General features: G+C 41.8%; 1 protein-coding gene across 2 annotated transcripts in view; it reads left to right on the plus strand.

Moving 5' to 3' along the window:
- Positions 1 to 20,481, plus strand: part of LOC106565900 (immunoglobulin superfamily member 21) — a 298,252-nt gene that overhangs the window by 195,524 nt on the left and 82,247 nt on the right. For both annotated transcript variants that reach the window (XM_014133564.2, XM_014133565.2), the window contains exon 4: positions 3,322 to 3,440. In XM_014133564.2, the coding sequence (XP_013989039.1) occupies positions 3,322 to 3,440 (119 nt within the window). The remainder of the gene's footprint in view (positions 1 to 3,321; positions 3,441 to 20,481) is intronic.

The raw sequence follows: 20,481 nt of genomic DNA on the forward strand, positions 1-20,481 counted from the left end.
TGTGCTGAGTCACTTAATGATACTATTTCTAATGACAACAATGTGTGACTAATGACACTATTTTGATTCCCTGAACTTCTAACTTTCAAGGTAAACTACTTCTTGGAGTTTCAGGGACAAAGGACAAACATACACACACACACACACACACACACACACACAGAGATTGTATTGCAGCCCCTCACCTTGGTGTGGTTTAGTGTTAATCAGCTTTTTATTAGTTGCTGATTAATGAGCCATGGCAGAGTGGAGGAATTTGGGAAATACTTTAAAAAACACTGTACCCATAATGCAGCATCAGTGGTGTTTGAGAGAGACAGACAGACAGACAGGCAAACAAAGAGACAGACAAACCAAGAGACAGACAGACAAAGAGACAGACAAAAAGACACTGAAAAGAGAGACAAACAGACAGAAAAGAGAGACAAATGGAACAGAGAGATAGACAAACAGACAGATGGAAAAGAGAGACAGACGGAACAGAGAGACAGACAGATGGAAAAGACAGACAGACTGAAAAGATAGACAGATGGAAAAGAGAGTTACAGACAGACAGACGGAAAAGAGAGACAGACGAAGAGAGAGACAGTGAGAGAGAGAGACAAAGAACGAGACAGAGAAAGACAAAGAGAAGAAGAGATGTGCTGGACTGGAGTTACATGGCAGTTGGTTGGCACAGCTAGTGGAGCCAAGACACTAAGAGGGATGCCAGGATAATGCCAACATAGGTACCACTGGTGCCAGGGCTCTCATCAAATCGTCATAATCACAGTTTGTTAAAGTGCCTTCGAAACTAGAATTAGTGGGTGAAACTGCATGCTACTCCAAAAGGAAAAAGCATTTTTTTGTGGTCAACATTGTTATTATATCAGGATTAATTTGTGAAACAAATTCCAGTGGAAGGGACATCTGGTCAGGATCTAGAGCACTTTGTGACATCGACTGATGTAAAAAGGGCTTTATAAATAAATTAGATTGATTGATTGATGTGATCTGACATGCTGGAAAAAATGAGTGGCTGAATGAGAGCAATGTGTGTGAGATGCACAGTGGACTCCCATTTTGCCCCCATTCAATATAAATGAGCTTACTGTCATTCAATCATTGTGTGACTATCATGTTGGTGAAGTGTTTTGAAGCTGGAGGCCATTGTTGAATTCAGCATTAAAACAGTCATGTCATGTAAGAGATTAGGTATAGGATTAGAAATGCATAGTTTATGGTAGAATGTGACTGCCACTAAGTCTCTATCAGTCAGCATCAGCAACCGTTGAACCATGGGGCTTCTCCATAGTGATTGTGGACGTGTGCTCTATACAGGCTGGGGGTGGGAAGGGTGCACGATGGCCCCACACAGGGTTGACTGTTCTCCAACAGAATTATCTAATTTTATCCCCCACCCCCTTACACACACACACACACACACACACACACACACACACACACACACACACACACACACACACACACACACACACACACACACACACACACACACACACACACACACACACACACACACACACACACACACACACATACACACACCACTGCTGCTGAACTCATCAGAGCTACGGTGCTCCGAGTGCCCTGCCGCTGTTCCAACAGAGGTCTCCCTCTGAAACAGCCGGGCAGCAAGGACAATTGTTCCCGTTTTGTGGAAATAAATCACAGGGCCTAAATGCGACTGGTGGTGTCTCACTTTGATTATCGCTGTTGACACATTAGGCGGAAACAGAATACAGATTGAGCTCGCAGGCCTTTCAAAAATGGCCGTTTCCTGGTAATCTGCTGGCTGCCTGAATAATTTGCTGTCCTTCATTTCTCCACACAAACATGGAGGAGTTGCTCCTGAAAAAGAATTACATTTTGGTCAAATTATTGCTTCCTGAATTTCAACAAGAGAACAAAAATGTTGTATTCCGACATGTGCATATCTGTTGTTCACCTCCTTTCGACATCATTCACTATGGACAAAAGCAGGAACACTATGAAGGACAGTCATGCAATTTGCAAGTGGGATGAATTAACTGAATTCCACTTCAATATTGATTTCCACTTCAAAATGTCCAAACTATTTCTTGTCTGAGAAAATAATGTATTATGAAGAAAAGAAATCGATGTACACTACCGGTCAAAGGTTTTAGAACACGTTCTCATTCAAGGGTTTTTCTTTATTTTTACAATTTTCTACATTGTAGAAAAATAGTGAAGACTTCATCACTATGAAATAACACATATGCAATCAAGAAGTAACCAAAAAAGTGTTAAACAAATCAAAATAATATTTTATATTTGAGATTCTTCAAAGTAGCCACCCTTTGCCTTGATGACAGCTTTGCACACTCTTGGCATTCTCTCAAACAACTTCACCTGGAATGATTTTCCAACCGTCTTGAAGGAGTTTCCACATATGCTGAGCACTTGTTGGCTGATTTTCCTTCATTCTGCGGTCCGACACATCCCAAACCATCTCAATTTGGTTGAGGTCGGGGGATTGTGGAGGCCAGGTCATCTGATGCAGCAATCCATCACTCTCCTTCTTGGTAAAATTACCCTTACACAGCCTGGAGGTGTGTTGGTTCATTGTCCTGTTGAAAAACAAATGATAGTCCCACTAAGCCCTAACCAGATGGGATGGCTTATCACTGCAGAATGCTGTGGTAGCCATGATGGTTAAGTGTGCCTTGAATTCTAAATAAATCACTGACAATGTCACCAACAAAGCACCCCCACACCATAACACCTCCTCCTCCATGGTTTACGGTGGGAAATACACATGCGGAGATCATCCGTTCACCCACACCGCGTCTCACAAAGACACAGCGGTTGGAATCAAAAATCTCAGACCAAAGGACAAATTTCTACCTGTCCAATTTCTACCTGTCCAATTTCTAATGTCCATTGCTCGTGTTTCTTGGCCCAAGCATGTCCCTTCTTCTTATTTGTGTCCTTTAGTAGTGGTTTGTTTGCAGCAATTCGACCATGAAAGCCTGATTCACGAAGTCTCCTCTGAACAGTTGATGTTGAGATGTGTCTGTTACTTGCACTATGTGAAGCATTTATTTTGGCTGTAATTTCTGAGGCTGGTAACTCTAATGAAGTTATTCTCTGCAGCAGAGAGAACTCTGCGTCTTCCATTTCTGTGGAGGTCCTCATGAGAGCCAGTTTCATCGTAGCGCTTGATGATTTTTGCGACTGCACTTGGCTGTTTTAATGCTTTGAATGAGTAGGTGTTCTAAAACTTATGACCGATAGTGTAAATGTTTTTAATTATTGTGTGTGTTTTTAATTACGTTTTTTTCTGTCATGTCTCTGCAGGCTCCCGGAGGTACGGATCTCGGACAATGGGCCTTATGAGTGCCACGTGGGCATCTACGACCGAGCAACAAGAGAAAAGGTGGTCTTAGCATCGGGAAATGTCTTTCTCACCGTTATGTGTAAGTAATTTATACTCTGTAGTCAGCCCGTGACTGTGAATATGCAAAAATATCTATCTCTGTTCTACTCTGACGTTCTGCAAGATTAATCAACATGTTCTGCTGTAACATGTTCTGGTGCCTTTCTATGGTAATACATTAAAGCAGCAAAAAAATACAAGAAATCTACCTCAGCACTCCTTGTGAGTGAAGGTAGCAGACAGACAGCCATGAGAGTAGTTGGACAAGCTAGAGGAAATGTCAAATAGGTTAAAGTTGACATGCACTACTGACACACACTACGAACAGTTGTACTACTGAACTGAATGCAGTTTTAAAGATGTAGAACTGTCAAGTTTTGACAAAGAAGAAGAATCATCAGGTTTAAGCTAATAATCATAATCATCATCATTACCCTTAGCTCCCCTTCTCTGACTGGTAGTGAACATTTCTCATAGTGTGTGCTCAGCAAGTTTGATGGATGACACTCTGTCTCGGTGTGATAAAGAGTGCATGTGTCGGCAGAGGCACTGTATTTTTGGAGATTGTACTATATCAAACTGTAACACAATTTCACCTACCCCTACTGAACCCCAAGTTCCCTATTAACAGGATACATGACTGCCAAAAAAGAAAGACAAAATAACCTGAACGTTTCCCCTCTCTAATGCTATCTAATGCTGCCTCTGAGAACACTGTGAAGACCAGGATTTGAACCTGTCCTCCCATCCTCTCTCTGTATAATTACAAACCCATTTCACTGCTATTTTGGAGAATGACGTGTTTCTTTGTCTTCCCATGTTTCTGCCAGTGACCTGAGGAGTTGCTTTTCTCACTCACTCTTTGCCATAATTGTTGGTGTAACTTTCTCTAATGACAGCTGGCTCACTGGCATTTAAAGTCCGGCAGCAAGTTTTCTTATGTACAGCCTATCGCTAATTATCAACAGTAACATTTCTCAGACAAACAGAAGAAAAAGAAAAACACAAGGACATGGTTAGTTCATTAGCACATTTTGTTCCTTTGCCATATTGCCAATGGCTGTTGACATTAGGCTGCAGCTTTACCCAAAAACTACTTCTGGTTCTCATAGCTCCTCCGCTGTCCTTCACTTTCCCAGAACGATGCAAAACCATTCAATAAACCTGAGATACCAAACCAGATTAACTCTTCACAGACGTAAATGAACAGATCTTTATCAATGGGAGAGGATTCAGCCCAAGTTAACCCCTTAATCGTTTAGGGGTGTTGGTGGTGGTGGTGGTGGAGATATATGGATGATACAGCCAGGAGAAAGTGTGAGCACTATCAGCTGGGTGTTAAATCTCCACTCTGGTGGAGGAGAAGAAGAATGGCCTCTGGCATTGTGGCTAATTGCCGTCTAAACTGAAACAGAATTATTCATAACCTATTAGTGTGCCAAGTTCACTAGGAAGTGAGAAAAAAGGAGAAGGGAGAAAGAAAGAAAATGAGTGAAAAAAGTTAATTAATAGGAAGCAGTACATGGAGAGTATTTCAATTTCTTAAAGGGCTTCATAAATAAGAATTATAATTTTAATGATTTCCCTGCCAAGAAATGAAATCACTCAGTTTCAGAAGGCCAAACCTCGAACTCTTGGTACCTCTGCCACTATCTTTCACTCTGGGAACGTTTGAGATGTCTTTGCTTTCATCCTCAACTGCTTAAATTCACAGTGGTTTGGTGATGCCTCAAGGCATGGGAGACCTCTGCCTTGAGGATTATTAAGGCAATGCTATTATAACCAATGGTGACCGTTTTCTACTAAAACTACATCTCAAAGATATGCTAAAGAAAATAAAATTGGTTTTCTGATGTCTTTTTTCTCAAATGGAGTCAAAAGTTTCACTGGCTAGAGAGCACTGGAGAAAACAATTGAGTTCTATATCCCTGAAAATTGGAAGCATCCAGTTGTTGGCATTGACAACTCCGCTAAAGCAATGTGGAAAAACAATGTCCAACAAATACGGAGTTTTTGCCCCCGCCCGCTCCCTCCTGCCCTTCTGGAATCCTCTAAGGATCCGGATCACATTCGGGGGAATGTGTTACTTTACGCACGCTACGTAGCTGTTGCTTACACTCCCCCTCTAAGGCAGGGCATTGAAGTGCTAGAGGCATCACTACAGACCTTGGTTCGTTCCCAGGCTGTGTCACAACCGGCCGTGATCGGGAGTCCAATAGGGTGGCGCACAATTGGCCCAGCGTCAATCAGGTTAGGGGAGGGTTTGGCCTGGGGGGTAGGCCATCATAGTAAATAAGTATTTGTTCTTAACTGATTTAAAATTTTAAAACATTTTTAAATAAAGACATTGCATTGGAGCAAAAACAAACAGTGTTGTGTGATGATGTAAGCTAATCTTTATAGTTGCTGCCATATTGTAGGCACTAGCCAGAGTTCCTGAAAACATTATGTACAGTAACTCCCCACTTGAGTTTAGCATTAGGGCAAAAAGCAATCTGCGTTTTAACCACACACAGGCCCTACTAACTTCTATTTAACTTCTCAATGAACATGCAAGTACCTCACATCTAGGAAGCCCGAGCATGTATATATGAAGAGCACCCTTAGTGGAGTCGTCTACAACCGGATGTTCCGGTTTTCAGGGGAAATGGAAGAAGAGCCTGTGACGCAAAGTCCTCTTTTGGATGTTAACATGGCGATACGCCATCTTACAGTGCCTTACAAAAGTTTTCATCCCCCTTGGTGTTTTTCCTATTTTGTTGCGTTACAACCTGTAATTTCAATTGATTTTTATTTGGATTTCATGTAATGGACATACACAAAATAGTCAAAATTGGTGAAGTGAAATAAAAAAAATTACTTCTTTAAAAATATATATATTTTTTTTTTTAAATGGAAAGTGGTGCGTTCATTTGTATTCACCCCTTTTGCTATGAAGTACCTAAATAAGAAATGGTGCAACCAATTAATTTCAGAAGTCACATAATTAGTTAAATAAAGTCCACCTATGTGCGATCTAAGTGTCACATGATCTCTCACATGATCTCGGTATATATACACCTGTTCTGAAAGGCCCCAGAGTCTGCAATAGCACTAAGCAAGGGGCACTACCAAGCAAGCGGCACCATGAAGACCATGGAGCTCTCCAAACAGGTCAGAGACAAAGTTGTGGAGAAGTTCAGATCAGGTTTGGGTTATAAAAAAATATCCGAAACTTTGAACATCCCACGGAGCACCATTAAATCCATTACTAAAAAATGGAAAGAATATGGCACCACAACAAACAGGCCGTCCACCAAACTCACGGACCATTAATTAGAGAGGCAACAAAGAGACCAAAGATAACCCTGAAGGAGCTGCAAACCTCCACAGCGGAGATTGGAGTATCTGTCCAAAGGACCACTTTAAGCTGTACACTCCACAGAGCTGGGCTTTATGGAAGAGTGGCCAGAAAAAAGCCATTGCTTAAAGAAAAAAATAAGCAAACACATTTGGTGTTCGCCAAAAGGCATGTGTGAGACTCTTCAAACATATGGAAGAAGGTACTCTGGTCAGATGAGACAAATATTTCGCTTTTTGTCCATCAAGGAAAACGCTATGTCTGGCGCAAACCCAACACCTCATCACTCCGTGAATAACACCCCCACGGTGAAGCATGGTGGTGGCAGCATCATGCTGTGGGGATGTTTTTCATTTGCAGGGACTGGGAAACTGGTCAGAATTGAAGGAATGATGGATGATGCTAAATATAGGGAAATTCTTGAGGGAAACCTGTTTCAGTCTTCCAGAGATTTGAGACTGGGATGGAGGTTCACCGTCCAGCAGGACAATGACCCTAAGCATACTGCTAAAGCAACACTCGAGTGGTTTAAGGGGAAACATTTAAATGTCTTGGAATGGCCTAGTCAAAGCCCATACCTCAATCTAATTGAGAATCTGTGGTATGACTTAAAGATTGCTGTACACCAACGGAACCCATCCAACTTGAAGGAGCTGGGGCAGGTTTGCCTTGAAGAATGGGCAAAAATCCCAGTGGCTAGCTGTGCCAAGCTTATAGAGACATACCCCAAGAGACTTGCAGCTGTAATTGCTGCAAAAGGTGGCTCTACAAAGTATTGACTTTGAGGGGTGAATAGTTATGCCCGCTCAGGTTTTCTGTTATTTTGTCGTATTTCTTGTTTGTTTCACAATAAAACATATTTTGCATTTTGAAAGTGGTAGGCATGTTGTATAAATTAGATGATTCAACCCCCCCCCAAAAAAAATAATTTTAATTCCAAGTTGTAAGGCAACAAAGTAGGACAAATGCCAAGGGGGTGAATACTTTTGCAAGCCACTGCAATTCCTCCTCCACATTTACTGGATTGGTTGAACAGTGCAGAAGAGAACCTCTCCCACCATTTTGTTTGATTCTCGTCAAGACCAGAATGTGGAGGATCTACATTAGGTTACCTAATCGGTAAACATAGTCTGACAACAGACGAGTTCATTTAGCATCGCTTGTGCCGGTGCGCTATTATTCCTTAAGTCGTTTTTCAACTATTGCTTTAGACTGCCTAATATTTGTGATGATAATCTTCAACAATCGTGGCAAAAAATATTGTCCCCCTTGCACTTTTTTCATTTAACGCACCATTTCTTCTAAAAAACTGTTGAAATTAATACAGTTGAAGTCGGAACTTTACATACACTTAGGTTGGAGTCATTAAAACTCGTTTTTCAACCACTCCACAAATTTCTTGTTAACAAACTATAGTTTTGGCAAGTCGGTTAGGACATCTACTTTGTGCATGACAAGTAATTTTTCCAACAATTGTTTACAGACAGATTATTTCACTTATAATTCACTGTATCACAATTCCAGTGGGTCAGAAGTTTACATACACTAAGTTGACTGTGCCTTTAAACAGCTTGGAAAATTCCAGAAAATTATGTCATGGCTCTAGAAGCTTCTTTTTGGCTAATTGCCATCATTTGAGTCAATTGGAGGTGTAGCTGTGGATGTATTTCAAGGCCTACATTCAAACTCAGTGCCTCTTTGTTTGACATCATGTGAAAATCAAAAGAAATCAGCCAAGACCTCAGAAATAAAATTGAAGATCTCCGCAAGTCTGGTTCATCCTTGGGAACTATTTCCAAACGTCTGAAGGTACCACGTTCATCTGTATAAACAATAGTACGCAAGTACAAACACCATGGGACCACGCAGATGTCATACCGTTCAGGAAGGAGACGTGTTCTGTCTCCTAGAGATGAACGTACATTGGTGCGAAAAGTGCAAATCAATCCCAGAACAACAGCAAAGGACCTTGTGAAGATTCTGGAGGACACAGGTACAAAGGTATCTATATCCACAGTAAAACGAGTCCTATATCGACATAACCTGAAAGGCCGCTCAGCAAGGAAGAAGCCACTGCTCCAAGACCGCCATAAAAAAAGCCAGACTACAGTTTGCAACTGCACACGGGGACAAAGATCATACTTTTTGGAGAAATGTCCTCTGGTCTGATGAAACAAAAATAGAACTGTTTGGCCATACTGACCATGGTTATGTTTGGAGGAAAAAGGGGGATGCTTGCAAGCCAAAGAACACCCTCCCAACCGTGAAGCACGATGGTGGCAGCATCATGTTGTGGGGGTGCTTTGCTGCAGGAGGGACCGGTGCACTTCACAAAATAGATGGCATCATGAGGGAGGAAAATTATGTGGATATATTGAAGCAACATCTCAAGACATCAGTCAGGAAGTTAAACCTTTGTCGCAAATGGGTCTTCCAAATGGACAATGACCCCAAGCATGCTTCCAAAGTTGTGGCAAAATGGCTTAAGGACAACAAAGTCAAGGTATTGGAGTGGCCATCACAAAGCCCTGACCTCAATCCTATAAAAAATGTGTGACCAGAACTGAAAAGTGTGTGCGAGCATGGAGGCTTACAAACCTGACTCAGTTACACCAGCTCTGTCATGAGAAATGGGCCAAAATTTACCCAATTTATTGTGGGAAGCTTGTGGAATGCTACCCGAAACATTTGACCCAAGTTAAACCATTTAAGGTAATGCTACCAAATGCTAATTGCGTGTATGTTAACTTCTGAACCACTGGGAATGTGATGAATGAAATAAAAGCTGAAATAAATAATTCTCTCTACTATTATTCTGACATTTCACATTCTTAAAATAAAGTGGTGATCCTAACAGACCTAAAACAGAGAATTTTTACTAGGATTAAATGTCAGTAATTGTGAAAAACTGAGTAAATGAATTTGGCTAAGGTGTATGTAAACTTCCGACTTCAACTGTATATATTTTGGTATCCACATATATATGTCTATGGTTCGCAATTGAACAAAACAAAAAAATCGTAATAATTTACTCAATGTGAGCTTATTCCACAAATAAATGCTAAAATGGCCCGGGCAATATTAATGGCACCTTCTAGAAGAAGTTAGAAATTATTTGATTTCAGGCAGGTGTTTCTCCTTTACTTTGGAACTGAACTCACCTGTGGTGAGCTGAAGATGTCTGCATTATAAAAATCACAAATTCAACCAGTTTGAATCGAGAAAAGGACTCATTCTCCTGTTTTGTGTCACTGTGTGTACCGCAATGGGCTTGGGGAAAAAAAAGAAAACTAGAGAATTATCTGAGGAGGTCAGACACAAGATTGTTGCCAAGCATGGACAATCTCAAGTCCATCACCAGAGACCTTGATGTTCCTGTTTCCACCGTACGTAATGTTATCAAAAAGTTTAAGGCCCATGCCACTGTAGCCAACCTCACTGGACATGGCCGCAAGAGAAAAACATTTTTTGAATGGTGGAGAAAGCACCTTGATCAACTGCCACACAGATTCAAGCTGACCTTCAGACACAAGGTATGACAATTTCAAAACGCACCATCCGTTGCCAACTCAATGGAAGGGGGTTATATGGTAGGAGACCAAGGAGACCCCCACTGCTGAGAGAGAGACAGAAAGTTTGACTGCAATTTGGCAAAACACACCTGAACATGCCAAATTCCTTCTGGGAGAATGTCACGTGGACAGATGAGACCAAATGATGGCTTTTTGGTAAAGCACACCATCTCTACATTTACAGAAAACAAAATGAAGCCTTCAAAGAAAATAACACCTTCCCTACAGTCAAACATAGAAGTTCAGTGATGTTTTGGGGTTTCTTTGCTGCCTCTGGCACTGGGTGCCTTGAACGTGGGCACGTCATCATGAAATCAGGAGAATACCAAGGCATTTTGGAAAGCAATGTCAGACCCAGTGTCAGAAAGCTGGGTCTCAGTCGAAGGTCATGGATCTTTCAGCAGGACAATGACCCCAAACACACTTCAAAAAGCATCCAGGAATGGTTCAAGACCAAATGCTGGACTGAGTCCAGATCTACTGTAAATCCCATTGAAAACTTGTGGAGAGATTTGAAAACTGCAGTTTGGAGAAGGCACTCTTCAAATATGGGAGAACTGTAACCGTTTGCACAAGAGAAGTGGGCCAAACTGCCAGTACAGAGGTGCAGGAAGCTCATCGATGGCTAAAGGAAGTGCTTTATTGCAGTTATTTTGACCAAAGGCTGTGCTGCCAAATATTGAGTCTAGGGTGTCTATAATTTTGTCAATGCCATTTCTGTTTATTTTCTGACTTAAATGGATATATGAAATTCTGAATTAAAAACAAATGTTCTGTAATATTAACAGTAAGATAAATAACTTTTTAGGGAAAATTGTGAGTTTCTTGAAAAAAGGGCAAGGATGTCTATATTTTTGACCACAACTGTAGATATGATTCCATATCGTAGTGAGAGTTGCTGAAAAAAGAACTAATCAATGTTTGCAAAGATAATGACCAAAAAATTGCTATTTGGACTGCCGTTCCAATGTGTTGCTTGTGTTTTAAATGCTTGCATAAATATACTGTTATCAAATCAAATCACATTTTATTGGTCACATACACATGGTTATCAGATGTTAATGCGAGTGTAGCTTGTGCTTCTAGTTTCGACAGTGCAGTAATATATCTAAGAATATCAACAAGTATTCTTACAATTCCCCAACAACTACCTAATATACACACATCTAAAGGGGTAAATGAGAATATGTCAAATCAAATCAAAGTTTATTTGTCATGGCCGCCAATTACAACAGGTGTAGACCTTACAGTGAAATGCTTACTTACAGGCTCTAATCAATAGTGCAAAAAAAGGTATTAGGTGAACAATAGGTAAGTAAAGAAATAACATCAACAGTTAAAAGACAGTGAAAAACAGTAGTGAAGCTATATACTGTAACGAGGCTATAAAAGTAGCGAGGCTACATACAGACACCGGTTAGTGAGGCTGATTGAGGTAGTATGTACATGTAGATATGGTTAATGTGACTATGCATATATGATGAACAGAGAGTAACAGTAGCGTAAAGAGGGGTTGGCAGGTGGTGGGTGGCGGGACACAATGCAGATAGCCCGGTTAGCCAATGTGAGGGAGCACTGTTTGGTTGGGCCAGTTGAGGTAGTATGTACATGAATGTATAGTTAAAGTGACTGTGCATATATGAAAAACAGAGAGTAGCAGCAGCATAAAAGATGGGTGGGGGGGGGGACTGCACAATGCAAATAGTCCGGGTAGACATTTGATTACCTGTTCAGGAGTCTTATGGTTTAGGGGAAAAAACTGTTGAGAAGCCTTTTTGTCCTAGACTTGGCACTCCGGTACCGCTTGCCATGCGGTAGTAGAGAGAACAGTCAATGACTGGGGTGGCTGGGGCCTTTGCGAATTTTTAGGGCCTTCCTCTGACACCGCCTGGTGTAGAGGCCCTGGATGGCAGACAGCTTAGCCTCAGTGATGTACTGGGCCGTACGCACTACCCTCTGTAGTGCCTTGGGGTCGGAGGCCGAGCAATTACCGCACCAGGCAGTGATGCAACGAGTCAGAATGCTCTCGATGTTGCAGCTGTACAACCTTTTGAGGATCTGAGGACCCATGCCAAATCGTTTTAGTTTCCTGAGGGGGAATAGGCTTTGTCGTGCCCTCTTCACGATTGTCTTGGTGTGTTTGGACCATTCTAGTTTGTTGGTGATGTGGACACCAAGGAACTTGAAGCTCTCAACCTGCTCCACTACAGCCCCGTCGATCAGAATGGGGGTGTACTCAATCCTCCTTTTCCTGTAGTCCACAACCATCTCCTTAGTCTTGGTTACGTTGAGGGATAGGTTGTTATTCCGGCACCATCCGGCCAGGTCTCTGACCTCCTCGCTATAGGCTGTCTCGTCGTTGTCGGTGATCAGGCCTACCACTGTTGTGTCGTCTGCAAACTTAATGATGGTGTTGGAGTCGTGCCTGGCCATACAGTCGTGGGTGAACATGGAGTACAGGAGGGGACTGAGAACGCACCCCTGGGGGGCTCCTGTGTTGAGGCTCAGCATGGCAGATGTGTTGCTACCTACCCTCACCACCTGGGGGCGGCCCGTCAGGAAGTCCAGGGTCCAGTTGCAGAGAGAGGTGTTTAGTCCCAGGATCCTTAGTTTAGTGATGAGCTTTTAGGGTAAATATAGTGTTGAACGCTGAGCTGTAGTCAATGAATAGCATTCTAACATAAGTGTTCCTTTTGTCCAGGTGGGAAAGGACAGTGTGGAGTGCAATAGAGATTGCATCATCTGTGGATATGTTTGGGCAGTATGCAAATTGGAGTGGGTATAGGGTTTCTGAGATAATGGTGTTGATGTGAGCCATTACCAGCCTTTCAAAGCACTTCATGGCTACGGACATGAGTGCTATGGGTCTGTAGTCATTTAGGCAGGTTGCCTTCATGTTCTTGGACACAGGGACTATGGTGTTCTGCTTGAAACATGTTGGTATTACAGACTCAATCAGGGACATGTTGAAAATGTCAGTGAAGACACTTGCCAGTTGGTCAGCAAATGCCCGGAGCACACGTCCTGGTAAGCCTTCTGGCCCTTTGTGTATTTTGACCTGTTTAAAGGTCTTACTCACGTCGGCTACGGAGAGCGTGATCACACCTTTGTCCGGAACAGCTGATGCTCTCATGCATCACTCAGTGTTGCTTGCCTCGAAGCGAGCATAGAAGTGATTTAGCTCATCTGGTAGGCTCGTGTCACTAGGCAGCTCGCGGCTGTGCTTCCCTTTGTAGTCTGTAATAGTTTGCAAGCCCTGCCACATAAGATGAGCGTCGGAGCCGGTGTTGTATGATTCAATCTTAGCCCTGTATTGACGCTTTGCCTGTTTGATGGTTCATTGCAGGGCATAGCAGGATTTCTTGTCAGCTTCCGGGTTAGTCCCGCACCTTGACAGTGGCAGCTCTGCCCTTTAGCTCAGTGCGAATGTTGCCTGTAATCTATGGCTTCTGGTTGGGGTATGTACGTACAGTCACTGTGGGGACGACGTCCTCGATGCACTTATTGATAAAGCCAGTGACTGATGTGGTGTACTCCTCAATGCCATCGGAAGAATCCCGGAACATGTTCCAGTCTGTGATAGCAAAACAGTCCTGTAGTTTAGCATCTGCTTCATCTGACCACTTTTTTATAGACCGAGTAACTGGTGCTTCCTGCTTTAATTTTGCTTGTAAGCAAGAATCAGGAGGATAGAGTTGTGGTCAGATTTACCAAATGGAGGGCGAGGGAGAGCTTTGTACGCGTCTCTGTGTGTGGAATATAGGTGATCTAGAATTTGTTTCCTTCTGGTTGCACATTTAACATGTTGATAGAAATTTTGTAGAACGGATTTAAGTTTCCCTGCATTAAAGTCTCCAGCCACTAGGAGTGCCACCTCTGGGTAAGTGGTTTCCTGTTTGCTTATTTCCTTATACAGCTGACTGAGTGCGGTCTTAGTGCCAACATCTGTCTGTGATTCTAAATAAACAGCCACGAAAAGTATAGCTGAAAACGATCTAGGCAAGTAGTGTGGCCTGTAATTTATCACATACTCTACTTCAGGCGAGCAAAATCTAGAGACTTCCTCAGATTCCGTGCGCCAGCGGTTGTTTACAAATATGCACAGACCGCCGCCCCTCGTTTTACCGAGGGGGCGGTACATTTAGAAATATGGATCCATATATTTATATGTACATATAAATATATGGATGAGTGATGGCCGAGCGGCATAGGCAAGGTGCAATAGATGGTATAAAATACAGTATATGCATATGATATGAGTAATGTAAGATTTGTAAACATTATTTAAGTGGCATTGTTTAAAGTGACTAGTGATCCATTTATTAAAGTGGCCAGTGATTGGGTCTCAATGTAGGCAGCAGCCTCTCTGAGTTAGGGATTGCTGTTTAGCAGTCTGATGGCCTTGAGATAGAAGCTGTTTTTCTGTCTCTCGGTCCCAGCTTTGATCCACCTGTACTGACCTCGCCTTCTGGATGATAGTGGCTCGGGTGGTTGTTGTCATTGATGATCTTTTTCGCCTTCCTGTGACATCGGGTGCGTGACGTCGGTGTCCGTGACGTGGCTGGTTTTCTTTTTGTAGTCCGTGATTTCCTGTAGACCCTGTCACATACATCCCGTGTCTGAGCCGTTCGAATTTCAACTCCACCTTGTCCCTGTACTGGCATTTCGCTTGTTTGATTCCCTTGCGGAGGGAATAACTACACTGTTTATATTCAGCTATATTCCCAGACCTTTTTCCATGGTTAAATGCGGTGGTTCGCGCTTTCAGTTTTTTGTGAATGCCGCCATCCATTCATGGTTTCTGGTTAGGGTAGATTTTAATAGTGATAGTGGGTACAACATCTCCAATGCACCTCTTTATAAACTCACTCACCGAGTCCGCATATAGGTCGTTGTTGTTCTCTGAGGCTGACCGGAACATATTCCAGTCTGCGTGATCAAAACAATCTTGAAGCATTGCTTCCGATTGGTCAGACCAGCGCTGTATGGTTCTCGTTGCTGGTACATCCTGTTTGAGTTTCTGCCTATAACACGTGAATAGCAAGATGGCGTCGTGGTCGGATTTTCCCGAAGGGAGGGTGATGGAGGGCTTTGTATACATCGCGGAAGTTAAAGTAGCAGTGGTCGAGTGTATTACCCCTGTGTGTAGTGCAATCAATATGCTGATAGAATTTAGGTAGCCTTGTTCTCAAATTTGCTTTGTTAAAAATCCCCAGCTACAATAAACGGCTGTGTATGTAATTAAACGTAAGATTTCCTGGGGTAACAATGTAAGAAATAATACATTAAAAAAACACAATACTGCATAATTTCCTAAGAACTCGAAGCGAGGCGACCATCTCTGTCGGCGCCATCTTGTACAACAGACAACAAAGTTTGTAGGAACATGTCTATCATGTATTTTGTGTACAACATATTAGCAGCATGTTGCTTTAACACTCCTCCTGAAAAATGAGGCATGGAATGCATAGTTTGAACATGTCGACCATATCTTTAGTGTAAAACATGAAGTTTCCCCCTCCATGTCAAGGAGGGGGAAGGGCAGCTGCCCCGCCTAAGCAGAAACTACGTTTAAAAAAATCCTGCACATGTGCAAAAATCTCTGTATCAATAGCCACGGCAAATCAGGTTCCATAAAATCCGGAACCGCAGCCACTCCAAACTAAATATTATAAATCGGGTTATTTGAATCATGGATGCTGATTGGACGAGCAGCATTCCAAGCCATGATGAATTTGCCAACACAGACACACCTATGCTTGCTAACAGTTCCATCTGAGTTATCACTGCTCCTCCATAAGCTACCATCATGTTCATATTGCTCTCTGATTCAACTGTTGAACTTATCTCAACTCGCACATTATTTCTCGTTGCTTCTAGGTCATCATTTGGTTTGTAACAGTGGGGGTGTTGTGGAAATTCTTACACAGGAACACTCAAAGTCAATATTAAATGAAGCATTGTTTATTATCACTTAACTGTACTATATCCAAGTACATGCCTTCCCTGTGGCTCAGTTGGTAGAGCATGGTGTTTGCAATGCCAGGGTTGTGGGTTTGATTCCCATGGGGGGCCAGTACAAAAAAAAAAAAAAAAATGCATGAAATGAAATGTATGCATTCACTACTGTAAGTCGCTCTGGATAAGAGTGTCTGCTAAATGACTAAAATGTAAATGTAAAATGTAACTGGAGAGGTTCCAACTAACTTGATGCACCATAGTGAATTTCTGTCAGGAACTCTAATGGGGTAGTCCTGTTAGTTCTCATATTTGCATGGTTTATCTTATTCATCATTAATTCATCATTAACGTTTGCTTCATTCATGTGACTGACCAATACTGGGTCAGGCATGTGAGAGACCAATACCTCACGAGGCTTCTTCTCTAAGCTGAGGCCTTGAAACTGAGATATCAAAACAAGTTTCTGGGCATACTACTAAATTGCAGATACTGATGGTGAGGGTTCGTTCGATCAGTCACTTGCATGAACACAGAAAATGGTTATTAGAAAAGCACAAACATAGAACACAGAAATGTCAACAATAGAAAAGCACCAGCATAACATTTTCCATCACAGGGGTTAATATAATCCTTGCTGTCTGCTTGTTTGACCTCGGAAACCATGGTTTCCTCCATAGAAATAGAATTGTCTTTGAACCTCTAATCCTGGCAATTTGACAGGTAAACTCATGGGTACACTCGCAATGGCTGCTTGGTATTGTGATACAATAATTTCCATGGTAATGTAGAATATTAATTCAAATAATGTTAGCTGATGTGGCTCATGCAATGGAATGTACTTTTTGTATTGTCAGTTGAGTTGATTCAACAAATCACAGCACAGATTGATGGGTACACTTCCTGCTTTTTCTTCCTGCTTTGCTCCTATGGGTACACTAGCAATGGCTGCCAGTCCCACCCATTATGCCATTATTGACTTAAATGGGGACGCCTGTTCTATTCAGTCTATTTCTATAATCTCCCCTGTAGTGTACAGAGTGAACAGTGTCCAGACTAGAAGTTAACTTTTTCTGAGCCAAGTGAAAGCACACATCAATGTCATTATTATGGATATATCAGTACTGTAAATACCAATATAACAAAAGCTAAAACAAATTAAAATGCGGCTAGTTTACTGTCATTCCAGATGCAATGTTGGAAGTGACTGTTAGCTGAAGTTGGCTAGCTAGCTGGCAAGTGACAAGAATGTTAGTCAGCCTGCATAGCAACCACTTTTTTTAAACAAACCTTTTGCGTACCAACAGAATTTGCAATATGACCGGACTATATCTTCTGGTGTAAGAATGAAATTCTATGAATTTATTTATAAAAATGACAGTAATAATGAAAATATGTAATTCATTGTTATTTTTATATGTTAGTAACCATTTTATAAAAGCATGCAAGTCAGTGCTCTATAATGAATACAGTCACAGGTAAATGGGCTGATTGGCCTCTGCATCGCGTTGGGCCGAACAACAACATTTACCTGTGACTGTATTCATTATATAGCACAGCCTCTTGTGCCTTATTGGTTAGTCATGAAATTAACAACATTTCCTATTTGCCAGTTACTCCTGGCTATATGCGCTGATCTCGCCAAACTCATTAGAGGGTCATAATGCATCATATTCATTGCTACAGCTTCTGCTTATTTGTCCACTTTACTGGTTGGCTGGTGATCTGTCACATATTGGGCATAAACATTTGTTTCAGTACATGTGTTTCACACATCTATTTCTCTACTGAGTCCATAGTTCCTGTGCCAATGTAGCCTACCTGCTATCAGGGACATTTTAACACCAATGCAAGTAACCTTGAAACAACTCTGTTCTAGTTGAACTCACTTGAGCAAATCATGAGTCCAAGAGCTGGGGTTTGAAATGGAAATACGAGAACCATTGGGCACTGTAGATATTTAGCTGTGAGACCTCTGCCAATTCATTTTGAATTAATCTCTATTGTCCAGCTTTTAATAACTAATTCATTATGAGGTAGAGAAGTCCTTTAGTAGACATATAATACGAAAAGGTAATTTTGGATGTGAGAAGTACAGAAATACAGTGATCGAGGTTGGTTTTGATGTATTCACTGCACCCGAGGTGCAGTTTACTGACTGCTAACCACAAAAGATGAAGGAATTTCGCTTTACTAGAGTTCCAGCGACATAACTATCTCCTGTACATCACATGCAAAGGTCATAATTCCAGACATTGAAATTCCAGACAAAATGAAAAAATCAATAGCTCTTTTCCCAATTGTAGAAATAGGGTCATCATTTGTTATTACCTAAAGTGATTCGTATGTGACATTTTCAAAGATTAGGAGTAGTAATGTATATCTTAGAGATCAGACTGACCTTGGCAGAGAAACCTTGAGAGCCATATTAAGACAACAGTCTGTTGTTCTATTGTCCTCCAGTGTTTCAAGTGTTGGCTATAAAACATATCAGCTGACTGAATGTCAGGCTTAGATTCACCTTCCTGATAAAGAGCATCTTGGGCGGCATGCGACGCGTTTAAACGCCATGTCACGTAATCCCAGAAATCCTTTGTTATAACCTTTGCATGGCGCAAAGATGTAATTTAGAGGATACCCTTCATGAGGCAGCAGGGCTGGTATTTATATACCCAGGAACACTGAGATGAGCTCTAAGGTGTATAGGGACTAATTACTCTCTCATCCCATAAAACTGGGATTTGCTTCAATAATGGATGCCCAACTTTAATTAAGCGCTGTGTATATTTAGCTGCTCGTTTATAAACGGCTGGGATTAATGACGTTCCAGCCATGCCCAAACACAGCAACGCCTGCAGACACAGCAATGAGGGTTAGCAGTCGGAATTTGGTGATAGGGCGGTGACAGGTTTTGATGGATGGCTGTGGGGCGGCTGTTCCCCTTGTGCCCTGTACTTGTTACGAGAGGGTAGAGCACCCCTAGCCTATGCCTGACGTAGGGAAGAAGTGGAACACAATGGGCTAATCATCATCAGCTCCTGACAAGGACGCCGTTTACGCCAGATTCATCACATGCATTAGGAAGTGCGTGAATTACTGTGCCTAAGGTCACCAGCACACAAAGTGTCCTTGATGTGATTATCCATTACTCTCTCTCTGATCTGTCCTTTTCCCCTCTATAATACATCCTCCTCTCAACCCATTTAACTAATCCTGTACCAACGTTCCTCAGGTCTGTGTTTCGTCTGTATCATATTTTAATGAGAGTCACACTAATGCCCCTCCGCGTGGCATATGGTTTGGCTGTTTATGCCCCGGTCTTTGTTTTTGCCTCAGCTTAAGAGAGACATAGTACCCAGTCTCCACCAAGATAATTTTGTTCTGACATAAATAGTTCCTTCTGATCACATGACCACACCCACCAGTCACTGTGCTCTGATAAGAAGCAACTTATAGCAAGGCACCGTTATAATAGGTTGGCTTGGAGCGCTCATTGAAAATATAGACTGAAATGTATTCAAAAATGTATTGAATTATTTAACGTCTGTGTCTCTCTGAGCTAAAACCTAGGGTGATAATATAGGGGGAAATAAACAACCCATTGACATCCTCTAGGTTTTCCTCTCCAAAATTGAACTGGCAGTATGCACATCAGTTAGGAATAAATAAATACTTTTTTCCTTCTTTTTTAAAATTATTTTTGCTTTCTGAAGTTTTAAGACATAAAAACATGTCTGGTTTATGTTGATGTGAAGCCTTAAACATTTTCTGTGAAGTGCTGTATGATTCATGCAATTATGAAGCAGCGTTTTGAACCTTGATCTGAAAAAGTGTGGGCTGCTGTGTGTTTTTTTTTGCCAATTTATTCCAAATTGGACAAATAGTAATTACCCTAAAGAAAATCAGAAATATTGTTTGTGTTGTCATGGAGCACTTCTATACATACACACTTTTATATTTGTACAAGTGCCTTTTGACATCAAGCAGAACCCAAGGCAACATTTTGTCAGATTGCTACCAACTCACTCACTGACTCACCCCTATTGTGCCAATGTAGGATAGCAACAAAGGAAGTCTTTGGCCGTCTTCTCCAATGGGCCTCAGCTGTTGGGATGTTCTGTCATCAGACAGCATTCACACTAATGTTGACAGAGATTACAATAGATCTTGACCTGGGCCTCTGTCCAGGTTTTTACTTGACTTCAAAACTA

Source organism: Salmo salar, chromosome ssa12, assembly GCF_905237065.1.
Source record: "Salmo salar chromosome ssa12, Ssal_v3.1, whole genome shotgun sequence".
NCBI classification, from domain to species: Eukaryota; Metazoa; Chordata; class Actinopteri; order Salmoniformes; family Salmonidae; genus Salmo; species Salmo salar.